The sequence below is a fragment of the Panthera pardus genome, unplaced genomic scaffold (assembly GCF_024362965.1).
Source record: "Panthera pardus isolate Hobbes unplaced genomic scaffold, ASM2436296v1 HiC_scaffold_25, whole genome shotgun sequence".
Taxonomy (NCBI): Eukaryota; Metazoa; Chordata; class Mammalia; order Carnivora; family Felidae; genus Panthera; species Panthera pardus.
This window is the reverse complement of record NW_026526821.1, coordinates 78,915,893-78,935,256: the sequence shown is the minus strand read 5'-3', so window position 1 is coordinate 78,935,256 and position 19,364 is coordinate 78,915,893. Positions and strand designations below refer to the sequence as shown.

The following is a 19,364-nucleotide window of genomic DNA, read 5'->3' as shown; positions in this document are numbered from 1 at the left end:
GAGTAAAAACAGAAGCCATTGGAAGTTTTGATCAGAGAAGTGGCATTATTCAATTTGTAATCTAGGCAAGAAGTGATTGTGTGGTTTGCACTAGGGTGGGAGTACTAAGAAGTGGCCAGATTGTGGATGTATTTTCAAAATTGGATATATCTTGAAATCCTGTTTGATGCCAACAGGATTTGCATCACAGATGGAACATGAGAGAAAGAGGAGTTACTCAAGATTTCTGGCCTAAGCAACTGGATAGATGAAGTTACCATTTATTGAAATGGGGTAGGTTTGGCAAAGATCACCAAAAGTTCAGGGGCACCTAGCTGGCTCACTTGGAAGTGTGTGTGACTCTTGATCTCGGGGTCATGAGTTTGAGCCCCATGTTGGGTGTAGAAATTACTTAAATAAATAAAACAAAAAAAAGAAAATGCAAATTTGGACTTAAGTTAAAAATACTCCTTAGGTAAGTGGAGATTTCAAGAGAGCTTCAGGGGAGAGGATGGGTTGGAGATATGAATTTATTAGTTGTTAGGTGGTATTTATTTGTGTATTTATTTAAATTTTTAAAATGTTTTATTTCTTTTTTGACAGAGAGAGACACACACACACACAGCATGAGCGGGGGAGGGGCAGAGAGCGAGGGAGACACAGAATCCAAAGAAGGCTCCAGACTCTGAGCTGTCAGCACAGAGCCCAACGTGTGGCTCGAACTCACAGACTGAGAGATCATGACCTGAGCCGAAGTTGGACACTCAACCGACTGAGCCACCAGGTGCCCCAAATTGTTAGGTGGTATTTAAATCCATGGGACTGGATGTGATTGCCTAGTAAGTAAATGAGAAGAGGTTTAGCGCTGGGCCCCAGGCACACCAGTGTTCAGAGATGAAAAGAAGCCAACAGAGGAGACAGAGAACAAACATCCAGGACACAAAGGGTCCATTTGAAGATGGTTGTATTCAATAACTTTATTGCTAATATTTATCCTAAGAGAATAAATGAAATAGTACACAGAGATGAACATATTCGTTTATTGCGGTATTGCTTATGTTCATCAATTAAGTCCAGTTTAATGAAATTATTTTGACTATATAATGCAATGTTATCCTATGGGCAATAAAAGTGATATGTATCTGTACATGGGAACATGAAAAAAAAACTTAATGTTTATCTCATCTAAACAGTTTAGTCCCATTATAATAAAAAGATTTACATGCCTATTAAAGAATGAAAGGACATGTGTCAAGATGTTGATAGTACCTATGATTGGGTATGGGATAATAATATTTAGTTTCTTCATATTTTTCTATAGTTTTTACAATGAGTAATATTACTTTTATAAACAGAAAAGGGGCTACAACAGGAAGACATCATTGAAAAATATTGCAAGTAGGTAAAAAAAAGCAATTGCACAAATAAAAGGAAAAATTTGGTTTACGGGCAGGACATGTGGAATATTTTATATTATATTTATTTTATATTAAATATTTTATTCAGTTTTTCAATACTTATTTATTTATTTTAGAGAGAGAAAGAGAGCACATATGAGCAGGGGAGAGGGGCAAGAGGAAGAGAGAGAGGGACAGGAAGAATCCTAGGCAGGCTCCATGCTCAGTGCAGAGCCTGACGTAGGGCTTGATCCCACAACCCTGGGATGATGACCTGAGCCAAAATCAAGAGTTGGATGCTTGACCATGGAGTCACCCATGTGCCCCAAAACTTAAATATTTCAATTAACTAGAGAGTGGCCAAATATTATGTGGCTACATTAATTGAAGTATGTTGTCCAGAACAAGAGAGATTATAATTTTATGCTATTGTATGCTGTTAGACTATACTTCTAGGTACCATGTTTTATAAAAACATTGCTATTCTCTAGACAAGGCTTAATTTCTCCATCGGGTTCCTGTATAGAACTAAAACCATATTATATGAGGAGAAGGTAAAAAAAGTTCTGGATATTATGAGCCAAAGAAAAGTCAGTTACAAGAGAAACCAGACCTCCTACTTTCAAATATAGGGAAGCGTATGTTGAAGAAACGGGATGAAACCTATCTCAAGTGTTTCTCATAGTATCAGGCAAGGACCACCTATACCAGAATTACCTGAGGTGCATGTTAAAATAGTTGACTTCTGACCCCAGCTCAGGCCTACAGAGATCAGACCCTGCATCGAGCTCTGTGCTGACAGTGTGGAGTCTGCTTGGGATTCTCTGTCCCTTCCCTGCTCACTCTCTACCCCCACCCCAAATAAATAAATAAAATATAAACATTTAAAAAACACAAACAATAGAAACAGTATTTTATTGTATAGCTTTAAAAATTTTAATTATTTTACTTTATTACTTTAGTTATCTAACCTGTAAGATGTTCCAAAATGTATTTTTTGGTGTCTTTAATATTCCTCAAAATATCCAAATCTATAAAATATACATTATAAAATATATATTTAGTAATTTGAAGAATGAAGTTAGACATTTTATTGGTTTGATTTGGCTTAGTTGGCAGTGAGGATTGACTTTGTCAATTATGTTAACATACAAAATATATATATTTTATACATTTATATATATGTGTGTGTGTATATGTATATATACACACACATACATACATAGAGCTCAAGTGTATATATGTATGTGTGTATATATATGTATGTATATCAAGTAATATATGTATGTATGTGTGTGTGTGTGTATATATATATATATATATATATATATATATATATATACACATATAGAGCTCAAGCTTTCCTTGAGCTCTAAGGGTGGCCATGTGACAGAGTTCTAGGTAATGAGAAAGTAAAGTTAGCCAGAGGGGCTTCTGGAAAGTTTTTGCTTTCCTGATAAGAGGGGACAGCTGAGGGAACTGGTTCTTTGGTTGTTCTTCATGCCTAGAATTTATAATGCTAGAGGTATAGCAGTTATCTTTCCCCATAAAGAGCTACCATACTAAGGATTGATTTTATATTTGCAGTCCTGAGTTTTATTTTGAGCTTTAGATTCAAACAACTGCCTGGTCAACAACTCCTAGTTACCTCACAGGCACCTCAAACTGAGTGCTTCCAAAATAGTACTTGTCATTATTGATCCCATCTCCCTGTGGTCCTCCTTTAAGTGATCCCCAATGTGGTGAATGGCAGCATCATTTACCCAGTTTGGCAAATCTCTTATTTGGAGATAGCCCTGATACTTTCTCTCCCCATACCCATCAATCAAGTCTTGTTCTTTTCACCTCTAAAATGTTCTTAGAATGGACTCCCTTTTCTCCATTTCTTTGTTATCCTAGTCCAAGCTTATCATCATCTTTCTGGATTAATATTAATAACCCCCAGTTGTCCCTATCTTTAATCTACTCTCTACATATTAGTCTGAATATTTTAAACAATTTTTTTTTTTAATAGGCTTCATGCCCAGTGCAGAGTCCAGCACAAGGCTTGAACTCATGACCCTGAGGTCAAGACCTGAGCTGAGATCAAGAGTCAGATGCTTAACTGACCGGGGCACCCAGGTGCCCCATTAGTCTGAATATTTTATTTTATATCTTTATTTTTTAAATGTTTATTTGTTTTTGACAGAGAGAGAACCACAGCATGGGAGGGGGGGGGCGGGGCAGAGATGGAGGGAGACAGAGGATCCGAAGTGGGCTCTGCGCTGACAGTGGGGCTCAAACTCACCAACTTCGAGATCATGACCTGAGCTGAAGTCAGATGCTTAACCTATTGACCCACCCACGCACCTCTAGTCTGAATATTTTAATAAAAACCTGATTGTGTTGCTTACACACTTAAATGCTTTGTATTGCTTTTAGGATCTAGGCCAAAATCTTAACAATGTTTGCAGTGCTCTGTTAAGTCTGGCATGGGCCTTCTCTCCCAACTATGTTCTAGTCATACTGGCTTTATTTCTGTTCCTAGAAAGAAGCAAGGAATTTTGTATCAGGAGTTTTGCATATGCTATTCTCTAGATCTGCACATCACTTCTATTAGTTTTCTATTGCTGCTGAAACAAATTACCACAAATTTATGGCTTAAAACTAAATTTAACAAACATCATTTTACAGTTTTGTAAGTCAGTAGTCCAACATGGGTTTCATTGGGCTAAATCAAGATGTCAGCAGGGCTGGCTGGGTTCTTTTCTGGAGGCTGAAAGGGAGATTCTGTTTCCTTGTCTTTTCCATCTTCTGGAGACCACCCACATTTCTTGACTCAAGGCCCACTTCCCTTCATCTTCAAAGTCAGGAATGTTGCATCTCTCCAACATTTCATTTCGTTTCATTTCATCATCTATCTTGAAAGAGAGAGAGAGAGAGAGAGAGATCACGAACTGGGGAGGGGCAGAGAGAGGCGGGGAGAGAGAAACCCAAACAGGCTCTGCACTGTCAGTGCAGGGCCCGACATGAGGCTCAATCCCACGAACCCGTGAGATCATGACTTGAGCCCTAATCAAGAGTCAGATGCTTAACCCACTGAGCCACCCAGGAGGCCCTCTCCAACCATTCTTATGTAGTCACAGTCACAGCTCCCTGTGCCCAAAGCTGGGAAAGGTTCTCTAATTTTCAAGTCTCATGTAAAAAATTGAGTCCACAGGAATAGAAAATAATCTCCCTGTCTCAAAGTCCTTATCTGGAAAGTCCCTTTTGCCACTTAAGGTACCATATTCACAAATTCTGGGGATTAGGACATAGGCATGTTTGGGGGTTGGGGACATTATTCTAACTACCGCACTATTTTTCATGACTGCATTTAGGCTATAAATACTTTATGGTGGCTTTAGAGTTTTGTATTTGTTAGATAACCAAATATCTTATGCAGCAACAAGTAGGCAGTTGCTAGCACCGATTCAGCAGCTCAGCAAAGCCACAAGGGACTCAGGCCTTTTCTTTTTCCACTCTGCCATTTTTGGTGCCTTGGCGTTTGCTTTTTGCTCACAGGTTTATTGTTTCAAGATGGCTGCTGTTCTCCAGATTTTCGTAACTATATTCAAGAAAGACAGAAGAGAGAAGGGGGGTGTACCAGATCCTGTCACAGTGCTCTGCCCATATCCTCTAGTTCTTATCACTTCAGCATACAGTTGGTGGCCAGACTTCCAACTGCTGGCACCTGCATTTCTATGCCTTCCTGGTTGAGCAAGGAAGCCTGCTTTGCTGCCTGCCCACAACCCCTCCCCTAACAACAATTAAAGAGAGTACATGTAAATACCCAGCTTCCTTGTCCCTTGGGTAGGAGGTTTTGTTTTTTGGGGTGGGGGAGGGGGGTAGGGTAAGACGATTTTAAGGCACATGTTTTATATTGGTTTGCAGAATTTACCAGGGGGATTAGGCTTCAGTTACCTTTAGGATTACGGGGCTTGATAATGAATCTTTTATTGGACACTTACTCTCCCATTTCCTATCTCATTTCTCCACTATCCTACCAATATTTCTTGGATGCTAACAAAATAAAACTATTTTCACTTGTTATTTCAGGGCTTGCTTTGTGGGGAATCCAAACCAAGACAGACCATCATCATCTTTCCTCCTTCTTTCTTTAAAGCAGACAGTTGGTGCTATAGTGGCCAGTTTACAACTAGGAGGTGACAAACCAATGTGTGGAAGGTGAAATGGAAATAAACAACTTGGGTTCATAACCTTGAGCCACTGTACCAGTCCTGACTGGACTGTCTACTGCCATTCTTACTTTAAAAATTGTTTATTTGCAGTCTATGTCCCCATTACAAATAAACAGAAATAAAGTAATAATAAAGGTTAGTAAGAGCTGTGAAGGAAATGAACAGAGTATTATAGAATATTCTAGGGGAGGGGAGTTATTTTTTGAGATGATGTCTAAGTTGAAACTGTGAGGACACAGCCATTTCAAAATTAAGACAGCATGTCCTAGGAATAAACAACATTCACCAAGACCCAGAGCAGAAAAGATTTTATGTTTGAAAGCAGACCAGTGTGGCTGGAATGTAATAAGAGTGAGGTTGGAAACCACAGAGGTTAGGGAAGGCTCAAATAGAGTTTATTCTAATGCAACAGGAATATTGAAGGGTTTTAGGTAGGGAAGTGTAATAATCCAATTTATTTATAAAAACAATCACTCTAGCAAGTTAAGAACCAAACAGTAGTTTGCTGATCTTATGCACAAAGCATTGGGCTGGGTGCTGTGGAAAGAATAAAATAGCATACTTGCCTCTAATAATGTTCCTAAGTTCCACAAAACAGGGATAAGTGTGGGTGTGAGGGACAAGAGTAAATTCTGCGGTTAACTCTGGCCTCTAACAGTAACAATCAGGCTTTAACGCCAAACTCCAGACAAAATCCTGTATTCAGTAATAACCAGAATGCTACGAAGGGCAAATAATTTCTATGGCAAGATTAGTTTTCCAAAGCTGTTTACGTGAGGCTGGTTTTCAGGGAAGGAGCTAGGAATATACTATGTATATATTACAAAGCTCAAGAATTAAAAATTTCATAGATTGTATAATTTTACTGAAAGCATGATTCTACCACTAGATGGTGACATGTATACAAAGTATTGAAAACAATCTTAGCTATTGAAGGTGTATAGTCATTGCTGATTACTGGTCGGAAAATCCAGATTTATAAGGATTTAGGGGTATTTTAGCAGAGATTCTGCTTCATCATACTTTTAGAATGTACAACTTTCAAATACATTAAAATGTCTCGTTGATACGGATACTAAATCAGCACAGAAGAGTTAAGATTCTAGTTAGGAGGCAGACAACCTTGTTTTTCATGGTCTTTTATGCTTTTCACTGTCAACAAGCAGTTGAAGTAGATAAAGTGTTGTTGGTAAGCTATAGCCCATAGGCCAAATCTGGCCAGTTCCATTTCTGTATGGTTTGCAGGTTAAGAATGGTTTTCTATTTTTAAATAGTTGAAAATATCAAGAGAAAAATAGTATTTTGTGACACATGAAGATATGAATTTCAAATTTCAGTGTAAGTTAAATTTTATTGGAACACAGCCATACTTTTTCCACCACGTACTGTCTACGGCTGCTTTTGTTCTAACAGTTAAGTAGTTGTGATAAGGAAGTTGGCTTGTCTATAAAGCCGAAACTATTTACTATCTGGCTCTTTACAGAAAAAGTGTGCTGAGCATTTAAGTGGTGACTGAAGAGCAATGATCATTTATGACAACAATACTCTAGATTCTCAAAGCATTTTATTATTTTCTTTATTTTAGAGAGAATCTTAAGCAGGCTCCACGTTCAGCACAGAGCCCAACGCGGGGCTCAATCTCACGACCACAAGATCATGACCTGAGCTGAAATCAGGAGTTTCAGAGTAGGAGGCTTAACCGACCGAGCCACCCAGGCGCCCCTGTCCCCTTCTTTTATTAGGAATGGGCAATTCTTTCCAAAAGATCCACTCTGCAGATTTCTGCTCACGTTTCACTGGCAAGGACCCAAACATAGGTTCAGCCCTACCATGACTGTTTTAAACCTGTAACAAGTACTCCTTGGGGCTTTCCTTCCAGAGACCAGAGTCTCTAGCTGCCACCTGAAAAACAGGACAAAATTTGGGTTTGGCAAGTTTCCTTGTGGGCAGGTAAGAGGGGTGGGTGGGAATGGATGCTGGCTGGTCCATGTCTGCTATGGATGCCAAAAGTCAACTGTGCAGAAACCCGAGTTTTACAGTAAAGATGGGAAGAAGGGGAGAGGATGGCAGAATCTCTCTACAGCTCGGAAATCTCACCTGCTCATATGGAGCAGTGTAAAACAGGTGGGCAGAAACTCTGTAAGAACACTGGCAAGGTGGTCCTGGCATGGAACGACGGTGGGACCCAACCTCGACACAACCTTTAAACCAATTACTAGTGTTAATAGCTGCTTGGGTGACAGAGTTATAAGATTACGTACACGCCCTTTCGGTCTCTTCAGTCACATCTCTATAAAACGTACTGGGTATGGAAATCAGTGAGGACGTATTAAGTGCAGGTGTGAGGAAAATTTTCCTAATGCTAACTAGTTAACACTACCAACTTGAGCGGAGTGTCCCCTTTCCTTCCGGTTCTTCATTTTCCGTTTCCCATCTTAATACCCTGGCGATCTGCTCTTCGCAGAGAAGAATGTGCTATTTCAGGTAAAGAGTTGTAGAGTTGCAGGCAATTGGTGCGGGGCCCTCTCGCGTACAAGGGAGGCGATGCCATGTGAACGCTCCTCACTCCGCCATTTCTAGTCACGTCAAGGTGTCTTACAGCTCGAGGACGGATGAGCCTTACAGAATCGAGGGTAGCGATCGACACGCATGCAGGTTACGCCGCCCCTGGGCTGTTCCATTCTCACAAAGCCCCGCGGGGAGAGGGCCGTGTGCCCCAACTTGGGCTGCGGCGTCGCTTCGGCCCGGCTTCTCCGTGAACCCCTTGCCTCCCCCACCCCCCAAAAACCTGAGCGCTGGGAGGGAGGAATCGGCATCAAACCCCCCCCTTCGTGGGCCCGGAGGAAAAATGGCGAAGCGCAAGGGCGGGGAACAGGGCGGCGCGAGTGACCCGGCGCTCGCCGGGACCTCGCAGCCCGCGGAGTGGGCCGCTGTGGGCGACGCCGCGCAACCGCGAGCCGCTCGGTGCCTCCGCCATCTTCCCCTACTCACTCGGACTCCCCCCGCGGCCGCGCTGGCTTCGTGTTTCCCTTCCGGCCGCTGACAGAGATCCGGGCTGGGCGGGGTGGGCGAACGCGCCGAGGGGGTGGACCGAGGGCGGGGAGGCCAGACGGAAGAGGAAAGGGAGGGCGGCGAGCCGGCCGCGGCGGGGTGTGGAGCGTGCGGCGTGTGTGCGGAGGGAGAGGTGGGGGGGCGGGAGGCGAAGCGAGGGAAGGAGGCGGAGGAATGAGAGCGCGAGGCGTTTCTCGTCGGCTCCTTCGCTCGGGCGGAAAGAGCCGAGCGCAGCCCGAACGCTCTATTAAAATGGCGGCGGCGTCAGCGGTGGCCGCGGCGTCTGGTCGGTGAAGTGACTCTGCTGCTTCTCTCCCCACCCGCCCCCTCCCTCCCTCTCCCCTCCCCCCGTCCTTCCCCCCCTTCCCCGCCGCCGGCGCCTCCGCGCCCCTCCGGCCTGCGCACCTCCCCTCGCCCCCCTCCTCTCCCCCGCCCGCTCCGGGGACCGCCGGCCCCCTCCCCCATACTCCTGCTCTCCGCCCCGTCCCCGCCGCCGCCCGCCCTCGTCGCCTCCCCGCCCCGCCGGCCGGCCGGCCCCCTCCTCCGCCTCTCTCCCCTCCCCCCCGCCGGTCGGGATCAGTCACTGCGATCCGAAGCGGGGGAGGGGGGGGGCGGCGGCCGAACGATGTGCGAGAACTGCGCAGACCTGGTGGAGGTGTTAAATGAAAGTAAGTAGCCGCGGCGGCGGCCTGTGGGGGTGCACGGTTTGGGGGCCCCGCGCAGCTCCCCGGGCTGCCGCGGCCTGCGGGAGGCGACGGCCGAGCCAGGCGGCGTGCCGGCCTAGCGCCCCGGGAAGGTGCGCGGTGGCGCGGCCGCCGCGGCGCCTCGGGCCCAACCCGGCCCGGTTACCTGGGCGCTCGAGAGGGGGCCGCCCCGGAGCTTTGGCCAGGCAGGGCCTGAGCGGTCTCACCTCTCGGAAAGTTTCCTCATTACAGGTGTCAATTAACGAAGGCACTAATGAGCCTTCGCCTCTCTCGCCCTGCCGGGAAGGTGAGGGGAGGTGGGGTCCGAGGACGAAGCTTTCCTCCGCAGTCCGAACCTTTCGGCCCTCCGGCCGCCCTCTTTAAATTTCAGCGTGCTGCCGAGGCCTCTCTTACCTGCTAATTTTCATTAAACTCCCTGGGAGGAGGTTGGTGGTTTTCCTCTCCCTTGGGGGTGTGTGGGTGTATGAAACCCTTCTACCGGCCCTGAAATAGCTGAAAATGAACTGTAATAGTCATGATTGGAACCTTCATACCTATTTTGTAAAAAATTAATGACGGTTCTTCTTCGTGTACCGTTCGTCATTTTAATGGTAAATTTTATTATATTAAGGAGAGCACTGTACTACAGATACCATCCCGGGATAGTCATGGCCTGTCTCCTGGAATGAAAGGCCTATTCCTTATACTTTTGATTGTTAAAGAGCGTACCCTGATCTTTTCTAGCCAGATTCTTATTTTATTTCCGACCCTTGTAAGATAGTATTTGAGGCTAAAGAAACAAGCTGTATTGCAGATTAACTACTTCTGGGCCCAAAGGCCTAGTTGGACGAGGTGCATTAGATAAGATTAATTTGCAAAAACTTGATTGTTGAGAAAATGCTCATGTAAAGAACTGCTTATGTGGGTTTTGGATTTCTGTTCTGATATTTCCGAAGATTTCCAAACTACCTCTTTTCTAATACGATTCTTTAAAACAATGGTTTTAAAAAATGTTTGTGTTTGAATTTGACTTTATTTATGTGCTTGAATTTGACTTTATTAACCAAATGCAATAAGAAAAGTGTTAGAGTTCTAGTTTACTTTCAACTGGGCATTTATTTTCTGACAGGTGGAAGCAGGTTTTGCACATACTCAAACTGTACTTTCCAATATTTGTGTTACTGTAAATTTTCCTAGAATTTTAAGGTTGTTTTGAGATACTTATGGTGCAGGTGATTTATGATATGATGATTACATAAGTCTTTAGTACTTATTTCAGTAAACTGTATTTTATATCCCAAACATAAGTTGTGTGGTTATTGTTACAGTAAATTGGGAAGAGCATTATCTTTGCTGTCTAATAAAAGAAATAAATGCTTTTAATAATGTTTTGGTGTTTTAAAAGTTAACTAGGAAAAACAACTTTAAACATAGTATCTAAAGAAACTAAAGTCTGTTAATCTTTATTACGTTGTGAAAAGAGGCATCATGATAGTTGTTATTGAAAATTATTTGGGAAACCCCTAGAACTTTGCTTAGAAGCACTCAAAAATGCGATGGATTTATGGAAACTTAGAAATGTAGAGAATCTTGAAGTAGAATTTAACTTTTATTACCTTTATGTATATACAGTTAGTAGAACCAGGTTTGTATAAGCCAGTGGTCTCTAAAAATACTTAAGACGACTTCTTAATATTTCCTCTATTTATTTTTTTATTGTAGAGAGAAAGAAAGTGCCCACACATGTGGGTGTGGGGGCGAGGGACAGGGAGAGAGCGAGAGAATCCCAAGCCACTCAACGCGGGCTCAATCTCCTGACCCTTGGGTTATAACTGGAGCTGAAATCAGGTTGGCCACTCAGCCAACTGAGCCACCCAGGAGCCCCTCTTAATATTTCCTTAAAAGCTCAGTTTAAAAATTTGCCTCCTGAACACTAATCTCACAATGAAGCTTCCTTTTTTATTTGTTTAAAATTATTTCAGCAATTTTATTTGTAGGTTATACCAAACTATTACAGGTTGGTTTTTTTCCCTTGTAGTTTTAAAATTGTTTTCATTTTTCTTTTGTGTTGTATCCCAAACATAAGATGTTTAAGTTTCTTAAGAACAGAGGGTATTACTTTATCTCATTATAGTAATAACATTTATCCATGACTGGATAGGAACATGATGGTTGGACCTTGATAAAACTTGTTGAATTGAAGTAGGTTATGTCTTTCTTGTAATCTTGCTCACAATAATTATTAAGTCTGTCCTTTTATTCCCCTAGAGGTTGTGCAAAGATGAGCATCAATTCATCTTTGATTAGATATTCAGAACTAAAGTTCCCAAATAATGTGCTCAGAATTCATCTCTCAGTATATCTCCCCATAAGAGTTTAACCATGACAAGAAAGAAAATGATGTATGTGATGTGTTTCAAGTTGATTTTGAAAAAGAATTATTTAAAAGATACTAAAAACCTATTTCTTGTCAGATTTAACAATACTGATGAAACTGAAAAGAAGTCTGCCTGGACATATCAGTGTAATATAAAAATTTAGTGTTTTAAATGAAAGGGTAGATAAAATGTGGATAGTATTGTTTCCTATCTTGATGTGCAGAGAGATTTTAATAATGGTAGAGACTTCATATGAAATGTTTACTTAAAAATCTGGCAGAATGTAATTTAGCTAAAATAAAAATTGGTAATGAAAGGCTGTAAATAGTTTCCTTTTGTCATCAGTTTTTGATGAGAGAATTAACATTACCATTTATGTCTCGTGCTGGGAATCTGAAGTTGTAAACTCTCCCCATGGAAACATACAGGTACACAGACACAATTTTTCATGCACTGTGAGGACTAATTGAAACCTGTCCATGGAACCAGGCTAAGAACCCCATAATAAGGATCCTCACATCCCCTTTTAAAATACGATCTTGATAGATATCCTAAAACTTAAAATGACATTTCAAAATAATGTTTGGCTTTAATGTTAGAATAAACAATCCCAGCACTACTAACATGCTTGAATTTCTCTTTCCCTTCAGTGCTTTGTTTTTAAAAAGACATTTTCAAGGCTTGGGATGTATTAATTTGGCTACTGTCAGTTTGTGGGTTCACATTCAGTTTAGGAAATAATTTTCAGTTTTTAATCCTGTGCTTGTTTGGCTGAATTTGTATATTTGCTGCTTTTCTAGATTTTTTGTGAACCACTTTAACTCCAGAGCATTTCTGGATGTTGATGAGAAGTTGGAGGCCTGAATTTACGTTTTGGACCATCATCATAGCTAGCTCACTAGTAAATTGAGGTCATTATTTGCCTTGGTAAGGTAAATTTCTTTGAGAGAAGAGTGACAATGGCTTAAAAAATTTTTCTTAATGTTTATTTATTTTTGAGATAGAGAGAGCAAGCAAGCAGGGATAGGGCAGAGAGAGAGGGAGATACATAATCTGAAGCAGGCTCCAGGCTCTTGAGCTGTCAGCACAGAGCCTGATGCGGGGCTTGAACTCATGAACCGTGAGATCATGACCTGAACAGAAATTGGACTCTGAGCCACCCAGGCGCCCCGAAAATGGCTTTAAATACAGATGTTATTCTGTGTGTGTGTTTAGTAAATTATAGTTTACCAAATGTAGCAGTTAAGTAGACAATTTATTTGCCCCCCTCCTTAGCCTTGGAGGTAGGCAGGAGCAAGCATTGGTACCTAAGTTTTAGAAGCAAAGAAATTGAATCTCTGAAAGGCTAAGTGGTTTGCCAGATAAAGGTCACCTGTTACAGTAGCCCTGTCTAAGCTTGAACTCAAGATACTGTGATAACAGTATTTGCAGAATAATTCTGTTTGTATTATTTTTAAAGCAGAATACTTTATTGAGCAGTTTGTGTTGAGTACTTTATCAATTCTTTGAGGTAGGTACTTACTCTATCACCCCTTTCAGATAAGAGAACCTAGATTTAGAGTTTACATAATTTGCTCAGAGTCACATGACTGTATTTGGTGGAGCCAGGATTTGAACAGGACTTAATCTCAGGTCAGGCTAAAAAAGCCCATGTTCTTAACAGTTACGCTATGCTGTGGAAACTTTGTGATGATCTATTTGAATGGAAGACATTATTATGTTTAACTGACAATAAAAAATTAGTGTATATTTATGTATTTTAACAACTTCAGGCATGATGTTACTGTAGTTGTGGTAAGATTTTAAAAGTGGTGGTCCTGGGGTGCCTGGGTGGCTCAGTCAGTTGAGCCTCCGACTTCGGCTCAGGTCATGATCTCAAGCTTGTGAGTTTGAGTCTTGCGTTGGGCTCTGTGCTCACAGCTCGTAGCCTGGAGCCTGCTTCGGATTCTGTGTCTCCCTCTCTCTCTGCCCTTTCCCCACTTGCATTCTGTCTCTGTCTCTCTCAAAAATAAACAAACATTAAAAAAAAAAAAGTGGTGGTCCTTATGTAGCTGAATGAAATCTAAATGTTGTCTGTCAGCAGGGAACCCTTTAGTACACCATACATTTCTAGAGTTTTTTTTATATTATAAGTATATGAGTGCTAAATAGTTAAATCATTAGTAACATAATATTTTTTGGTTGACTTAGTAATTCTAAAATTTGAACTGATTCTTAAAATTGGAAATCGGATTTTACTATAATATGAAGTCCCAGATTATGAATTTTTATTTGATGATCTAGCTAAGTCTATATCCTCTTAAACCAATTAATGTTTGAAGTAGTGTTCGTGATTTCAATTCACATATTTTTCTAATATAACTTAGAAACCATAAAGCACTACAAACGTGCAGGATATTACGTAGGCTATCTGCATTGTCAATGATAACTGTTAATAATTAGTTTTAGCACTCTTCGTGAAACATGTTAATGTTACTTGTATGTTTAATGATAGTACCTGTATATCTGATTTCAAAGTATTTGTAATGTGTTGTGTATTATTAAGAATTTTTATATTTTCAGAAAGAGAAAGAAACTTTCCAATCATAGCTTGACCAAGATGTGACATAATCTAGCTAAATGGGTTGGCCTACCTTCTTCTTTCTTTCTTTAATTTTTTTGTAATTATGAAGGTTGCATATTCTCATTGTAGACATACTGAAAGCTATAAATCTCATCATCCAGTGATGATTCCTGTTGATGATCACCTTGAAATACTTTTGGTACACATTTATTTTTGGTACACATTTTAAAAATGTTTATTTATTTGTATTGAGAGCGAGCAAGGGAGGTGCAGAGACAGGGAGAGAGAGAGCATATCACAAGCAGGATCTGTGCCGTCTGCACAGAGCCCAGTGCAGGGCTCAAACCCCTGAATTGTGAGATCATGATGAGCTGAAACCAAGAGTCAGACGCTTAACTGACTGAGCCACCCAGGTGCCTCTACGCATTTACATTTAAAAAAAAAACATTTTTTTTTTAAAGTTTATTTTTGAGACAATGTGAGAGACAGAGTGCAAGCAGTGGAGGGGCAGATGGAGGGAGACACAGAATCTGAAGTGGGCTCCAGGCTCCGAGCTGTCAACCCAGAGCCTGACACGGGGCTTGAACTCACAAACTGTGAGATCATGACCTGAGCCGAAGTCGGATGCTTAACCAACTGAGCCACTCAGGTGCCCCTATGCATTTACATTTTTAAGAATGAGATAAAGGTAGTTCAATATGTAGCTTGTTTCACCTAATGTTTTATTTGATTGTTTCCTTTATTAACTCTTTTGAAAATACATTTTTTGTCTGTATGGTATTTCATTTTGTATTAGATTTAACTTCTCATTCTTATATGTTTTCAGTTCTTTTATATTATAAAGCTGCAAGTGAACATCCTGTACATAAATTTTTAATAACATTTTTTTAGATAGATTGCAGAAGTGATCACTCTGTCAAAAATATAAGCATACTTTTGTTTATATTGTCTATTTGCCTTTTCAGAAAGGATGTATTGATTTCCACTCTTTCCATACTCAAGTATGGGCACTTGTACTGAATATTATCCTTGAAAAAGTGTTATTTTGGCAAAAATTGTAATAGCCAAATACTAGTAAGTTTAAACACTAATGGATGCTTGGGTGGCTTAGTCAGTTGAGCGTCTGACTTTAGCTCAGGTCATGACCTCATGGTTCGTGGGTTCGAGCCCTGCGTGGGCGTGGGGCTCCGTGCTGACAACTCAGAGCCTGGAGCCTGCTTCAGATTCTGTGTCTCCCTCTCTCTCTCTCTCTCTGCCCCTCCCCCTCTCATTCTCTCTCCCTCTTCCCCCACTCTCCCCCCCTCCCCCGCCTCCCTCCCTCTCCCTCCGTCTCCCTCCGTCTCACACACACAAATGAACATTAAAAAAATTTTTTTTTCAAATATAAAATTATAGAAAAACATTTTTATTGGCTATTTGCATTTTTTAATACATTCCCTGTGTTTTCTCATTTTTCAGGTTTTAATATTTTGTGTTATTACCTGATAACGAGTTTGGTCACTTATTAACAATAGGAACCCTTGGTCATGTTCACCACATATATTTTTTTCCAGCCCCCCCTTTATTTATTTATTTACTTAACTTATTTTTGATATAGTGAGAGTGGCGGTGGGGCAAGGAGAGAGAATCCCAGGCAGGCTCTGTGTTGTCATTGCAGAGCCCAACGTGGGGCTTGATCTCACAAACCATGACATCATGACTTGAGCCAGAATACAAGAGTCAGATGCTTAACTGAACCACCTAGGCACCCCCCCCGCCCTTTTTAAAAGTAATCTCTACACCCATTGTGGGGCTTGACCTCATGACCCTGAGATCAAGAGTTGGATGCTCTACTGACTGAGCCAGCCAGGTACCCCTTTGCTGCTTTTTTGTGTGCTTTTTATTTTTGTGTTTTTAATTATAGATCTTTAAAAAATGTTTTATGTTACAGCTTCTTCTGCAGAGTTGCCTAAAACAATATATGATTATCACATTACCTGCTTAAACTGTTCTAGATCTTCATTGCTTGAAGAAACTAACTTCTTAGCGTGACATATATCATGCATGGCACAATTTGGCTGAAACTCCTCTTCCTAGCTTCACTTCTCACTCTTTTGGTGAGACCTACTTTTTTTTTTTTTTTTTTTTTTTAATGTTTATTTATTTTGAGAGAGAGGGAGAGACAGAATCCCAAGCAGGCTCTGACTGTCAGTGCAGAGTTCATTGCAGGGCTCGATCCTAGAAGTGGTGAGATCATGACCGGAGATCAAGAGTTGGACACTTACCTGACTGAGCCACCCAGGTGGCTCTTGGTGAGGCATTGAACCTTTCCCAGCCTCTCTTAAAATGACTTATATCCTTTAGATTAAGAACTTAGGTAATGGTCCCTCTTCCTTTTTTTTTTTCTTTTTTTATTAAGTTTACTTATCTTGAGAGAGAGCACGCATGCGCATGTGCACAAGTAGGGGAAGGAACAGAGAGAGAAGGGGGTAGAGAGAGAAAGCCCCAAGCAGCCTCCGTACGGTCAGCACAGAGCCCAACATGGGGTTCGAACTCATGAAATGAATTCTGAGATCATGACCTGAGCGGAAATCAAGAGTGGGATGCTTCACTGACTAAGCTACCCAGGCGCCCCTGTTTCTTTTTTTTTTTTTTTTAATGAGAATTTCATTTTAAATTTTTTTTAATTTGCATCCAAATTAGCATATAGTGCAACAATGATTTCAGGAGTCGATTCCTTAGTGCCCCTTACCCATTAGCCCGTCCCCCCTCCCACAACCTCTCCAGTAACCCTCAGTTTGTTCTCCATATTTATGAGTCTCTTCTGTTTTGTCCCCCTCCCTGTTTTTATATTTTTGTTTCCCTTCCCTTATGTTCATCTGTTTTGTCTCTTAAAGTCCTCATATGAGTGAAGTCGTATGATTTTTGTCTTTTTCTGACTAATTTCACTTAGCATAATCCCCTCCACTTCCATCCACGTAGTTGCAAATGGCAAGATTTCATTTGTTTTGATTGCCGAGTAATACTTCATTGTATATATATATATACCACATCTTCTTTATCCATTCATCCATTGATGGACATTTGGGCTGTTTACATACTTTGGCTATTGTTGATAGTGCTGCTATAAACATGGGGGTGCATGTGTCCCTTTGAAAATACACACCTGTATTCCTTGGATAAATGCCTAGTAGTGCAATTGCTGGGTCGTAGGGTAGTTCTCTTTTTAGTTTTTTGAGGAACCTCCATACTGTTTTCCAGAGTGGCTGCACCAGCTTGCATTTCCAGCCCCCCTTTTTTTTTTTAAATTAACAACAGCTTTCCTTCCTGAATGATGAACTCCTTACAGTCAGGGCCCATGTTTTCTTCTTTTCCGAGTCCCTCCTATAGTGCCTTGTACAGACTAGGTGCTTAGTAAACATTTTAGTTCATGCAGGGTTTTTGTAGAAGAAGAATGTGATTGCCTAGTTAAATCAGTATTCTTAGGCCTATAGTCAGTAGTGATTTATTTATTTTTTAAACTAAGCTCTACACTTTTCGTGGGGCTTGAAATTACAGCCCCAAGATCAAGAGTTGCATGCTTCACTGACTTGAGCCAGCCAGGTGTCCCTAGTCAGTAGTGATTTAGATATGAGAATTTTTGGCTGAAGTATGCTGTAGGTGAGGATTATTATCATATATACTGCTTTAAATTATCTTTTTTGTGAATTACTAGGTATATGCTTATAAAAAATATCTACCCTAAGCAACTGTTTTCTAAATTAATATGCATTGCAGAAAGGCAGAAATTAGTTGTTTTTATGTAGGTGGTGAGATTTGTGACTGTGGCATGAAATTTAAATTACTTTTATTTAGGAGTTTATATATGAGGAAAACATTGGGCTTTTTATCTGTCATGTGATTAACACCTGTTAATGATATTTTCCTCTCAAATTCCATAGAAATTAAAAACTATCTCCAAAGGTGTTAGTTGAGAATTAACGTAGTATAAACCGGGCATCTTCTTGCACTTCCCTTACTGTAGTTGAAGACTGGGTATTTTTCCTATCTTGGCTATAACCTCTTCCAGAAAAGTTAAGTTGCTTATATTCTCTGGAAGAACTTAAGCCAGCCCTCCCCACCCCCCCCGTTGCTAGCTATTGCTGATTGGATTCCAGATAGACTCCTGACCTGATGTTGATCAATCAGATTTTTCTTGTCAGAATGTTTGAACTAAAGAGTGAGGTAGCTGTGAGCAGCTGAACTAGAGTGGGTGCTTTTGCAAGCTGATGGGTAGGAGCAGAAAAGTTGAGGAAGTAGAGACTGCTGTTTGCAGAAGAGAATTGGGGCAATCTGTGGAAATTGTTGACACCGAAGCTCCATAAAGAGATGGAAAATAATACCGAGGCTAGAGCTCCTTTTGAACTGTCTCCCTTATACATACCATTTGAGTTAATGTTCAAGCAAAAGAGTTTTGATTCTAGTATTGTACCTTGATGATCTCTCCTTATTGGAGCATATACCTAGTGATTCATGAGTAAGGTAATAAAAAGCAGTATATATGGTATAATCCTCAGGGACAGCATACTTCAGCCAGAAACTGAGTGCTTCATTATAATCTGGTGTAAGTTCTTGGAATGTGTTGGGCAAGTGTCATCAGTAATATTTGGTGGCAGGAGAAAACTTAACTCCTTTTGTTAATTACTTACCTCTCTACCAGGATATTTAGTCTTTTTTTTTTTTTAACATTTATTTATTTTTGAGACAGAGCATGAACGGGGGAGGGTCAGAGAGAGAGGGAGACACAGAATCCGAAGCAGGCTCCAGGCTCTGAGCTAATGCGGGGCTCGAACTCACGGGCCGCGAGATCATGACCTGAGCTGAAGTCGGACGCTTAAGTGACTGAGCCACCCAGGCGCCCCTGTTTAGTCTTTTTAAAAATAATGCAAGTAGCTTTGTTTTTTCTAAAAAAGATAACTGCTTTTTTCAGGAAAAAAAAATTTAGTAAAATTTGGAGAATCTGAAGCTCTGCATACCAAAGAAATTGTTCATGTTTTAGTAAGCATCTCTTTTTTTTAATTAAAAAAATTTTTTTTAACGTTTATTTATTTTGGGGAGAGAGAGGGAGAGAGCAT

The 19,364-nt window shown here is 40.9% G+C and overlaps 1 protein-coding gene and 1 long non-coding RNA gene across 9 annotated transcripts in view; one reads left to right on the top strand and one right to left on the bottom strand.

Moving 5' to 3' along the window:
* Positions 1-3,726: 3,726 nt before the first annotated feature.
* Positions 3,727-8,961, bottom strand: LOC109256361 (uncharacterized). 2 transcript variants are annotated; one of them, XR_002075630.2, is made up of 2 exons: positions 8,588-8,961; positions 3,727-4,272 (listed from the first exon to the last, which is right to left on the bottom strand). It is a non-coding gene; the product is annotated as an uncharacterized LOC109256361 (long non-coding RNA). The 2 variants fall into 2 exon arrangements; XR_008417861.1 differs by having other exon boundaries at positions 3,727-4,276; positions 8,588-8,701.
* The window catches only part of USP34 (ubiquitin specific peptidase 34), a 250,742-nt gene continuing 239,502 nt past the window's right edge, over positions 8,125-19,364 (top strand). For 6 of the 7 annotated variants that reach the window (XM_053890716.1, XM_053890717.1, XM_019430961.2 and 3 more), the window contains exon 1: positions 8,957-9,315. In XM_053890716.1, coding sequence (XP_053746691.1) covers positions 9,273-9,315 — 43 coding nt within the window. In that variant the 5' untranslated portion in view covers positions 8,957-9,272. Of the gene's footprint in view, positions 8,252-8,956; positions 9,316-19,364 lie in introns of those variants that run through there. The other variant, XM_019430890.2, reaches the window with a different exon arrangement.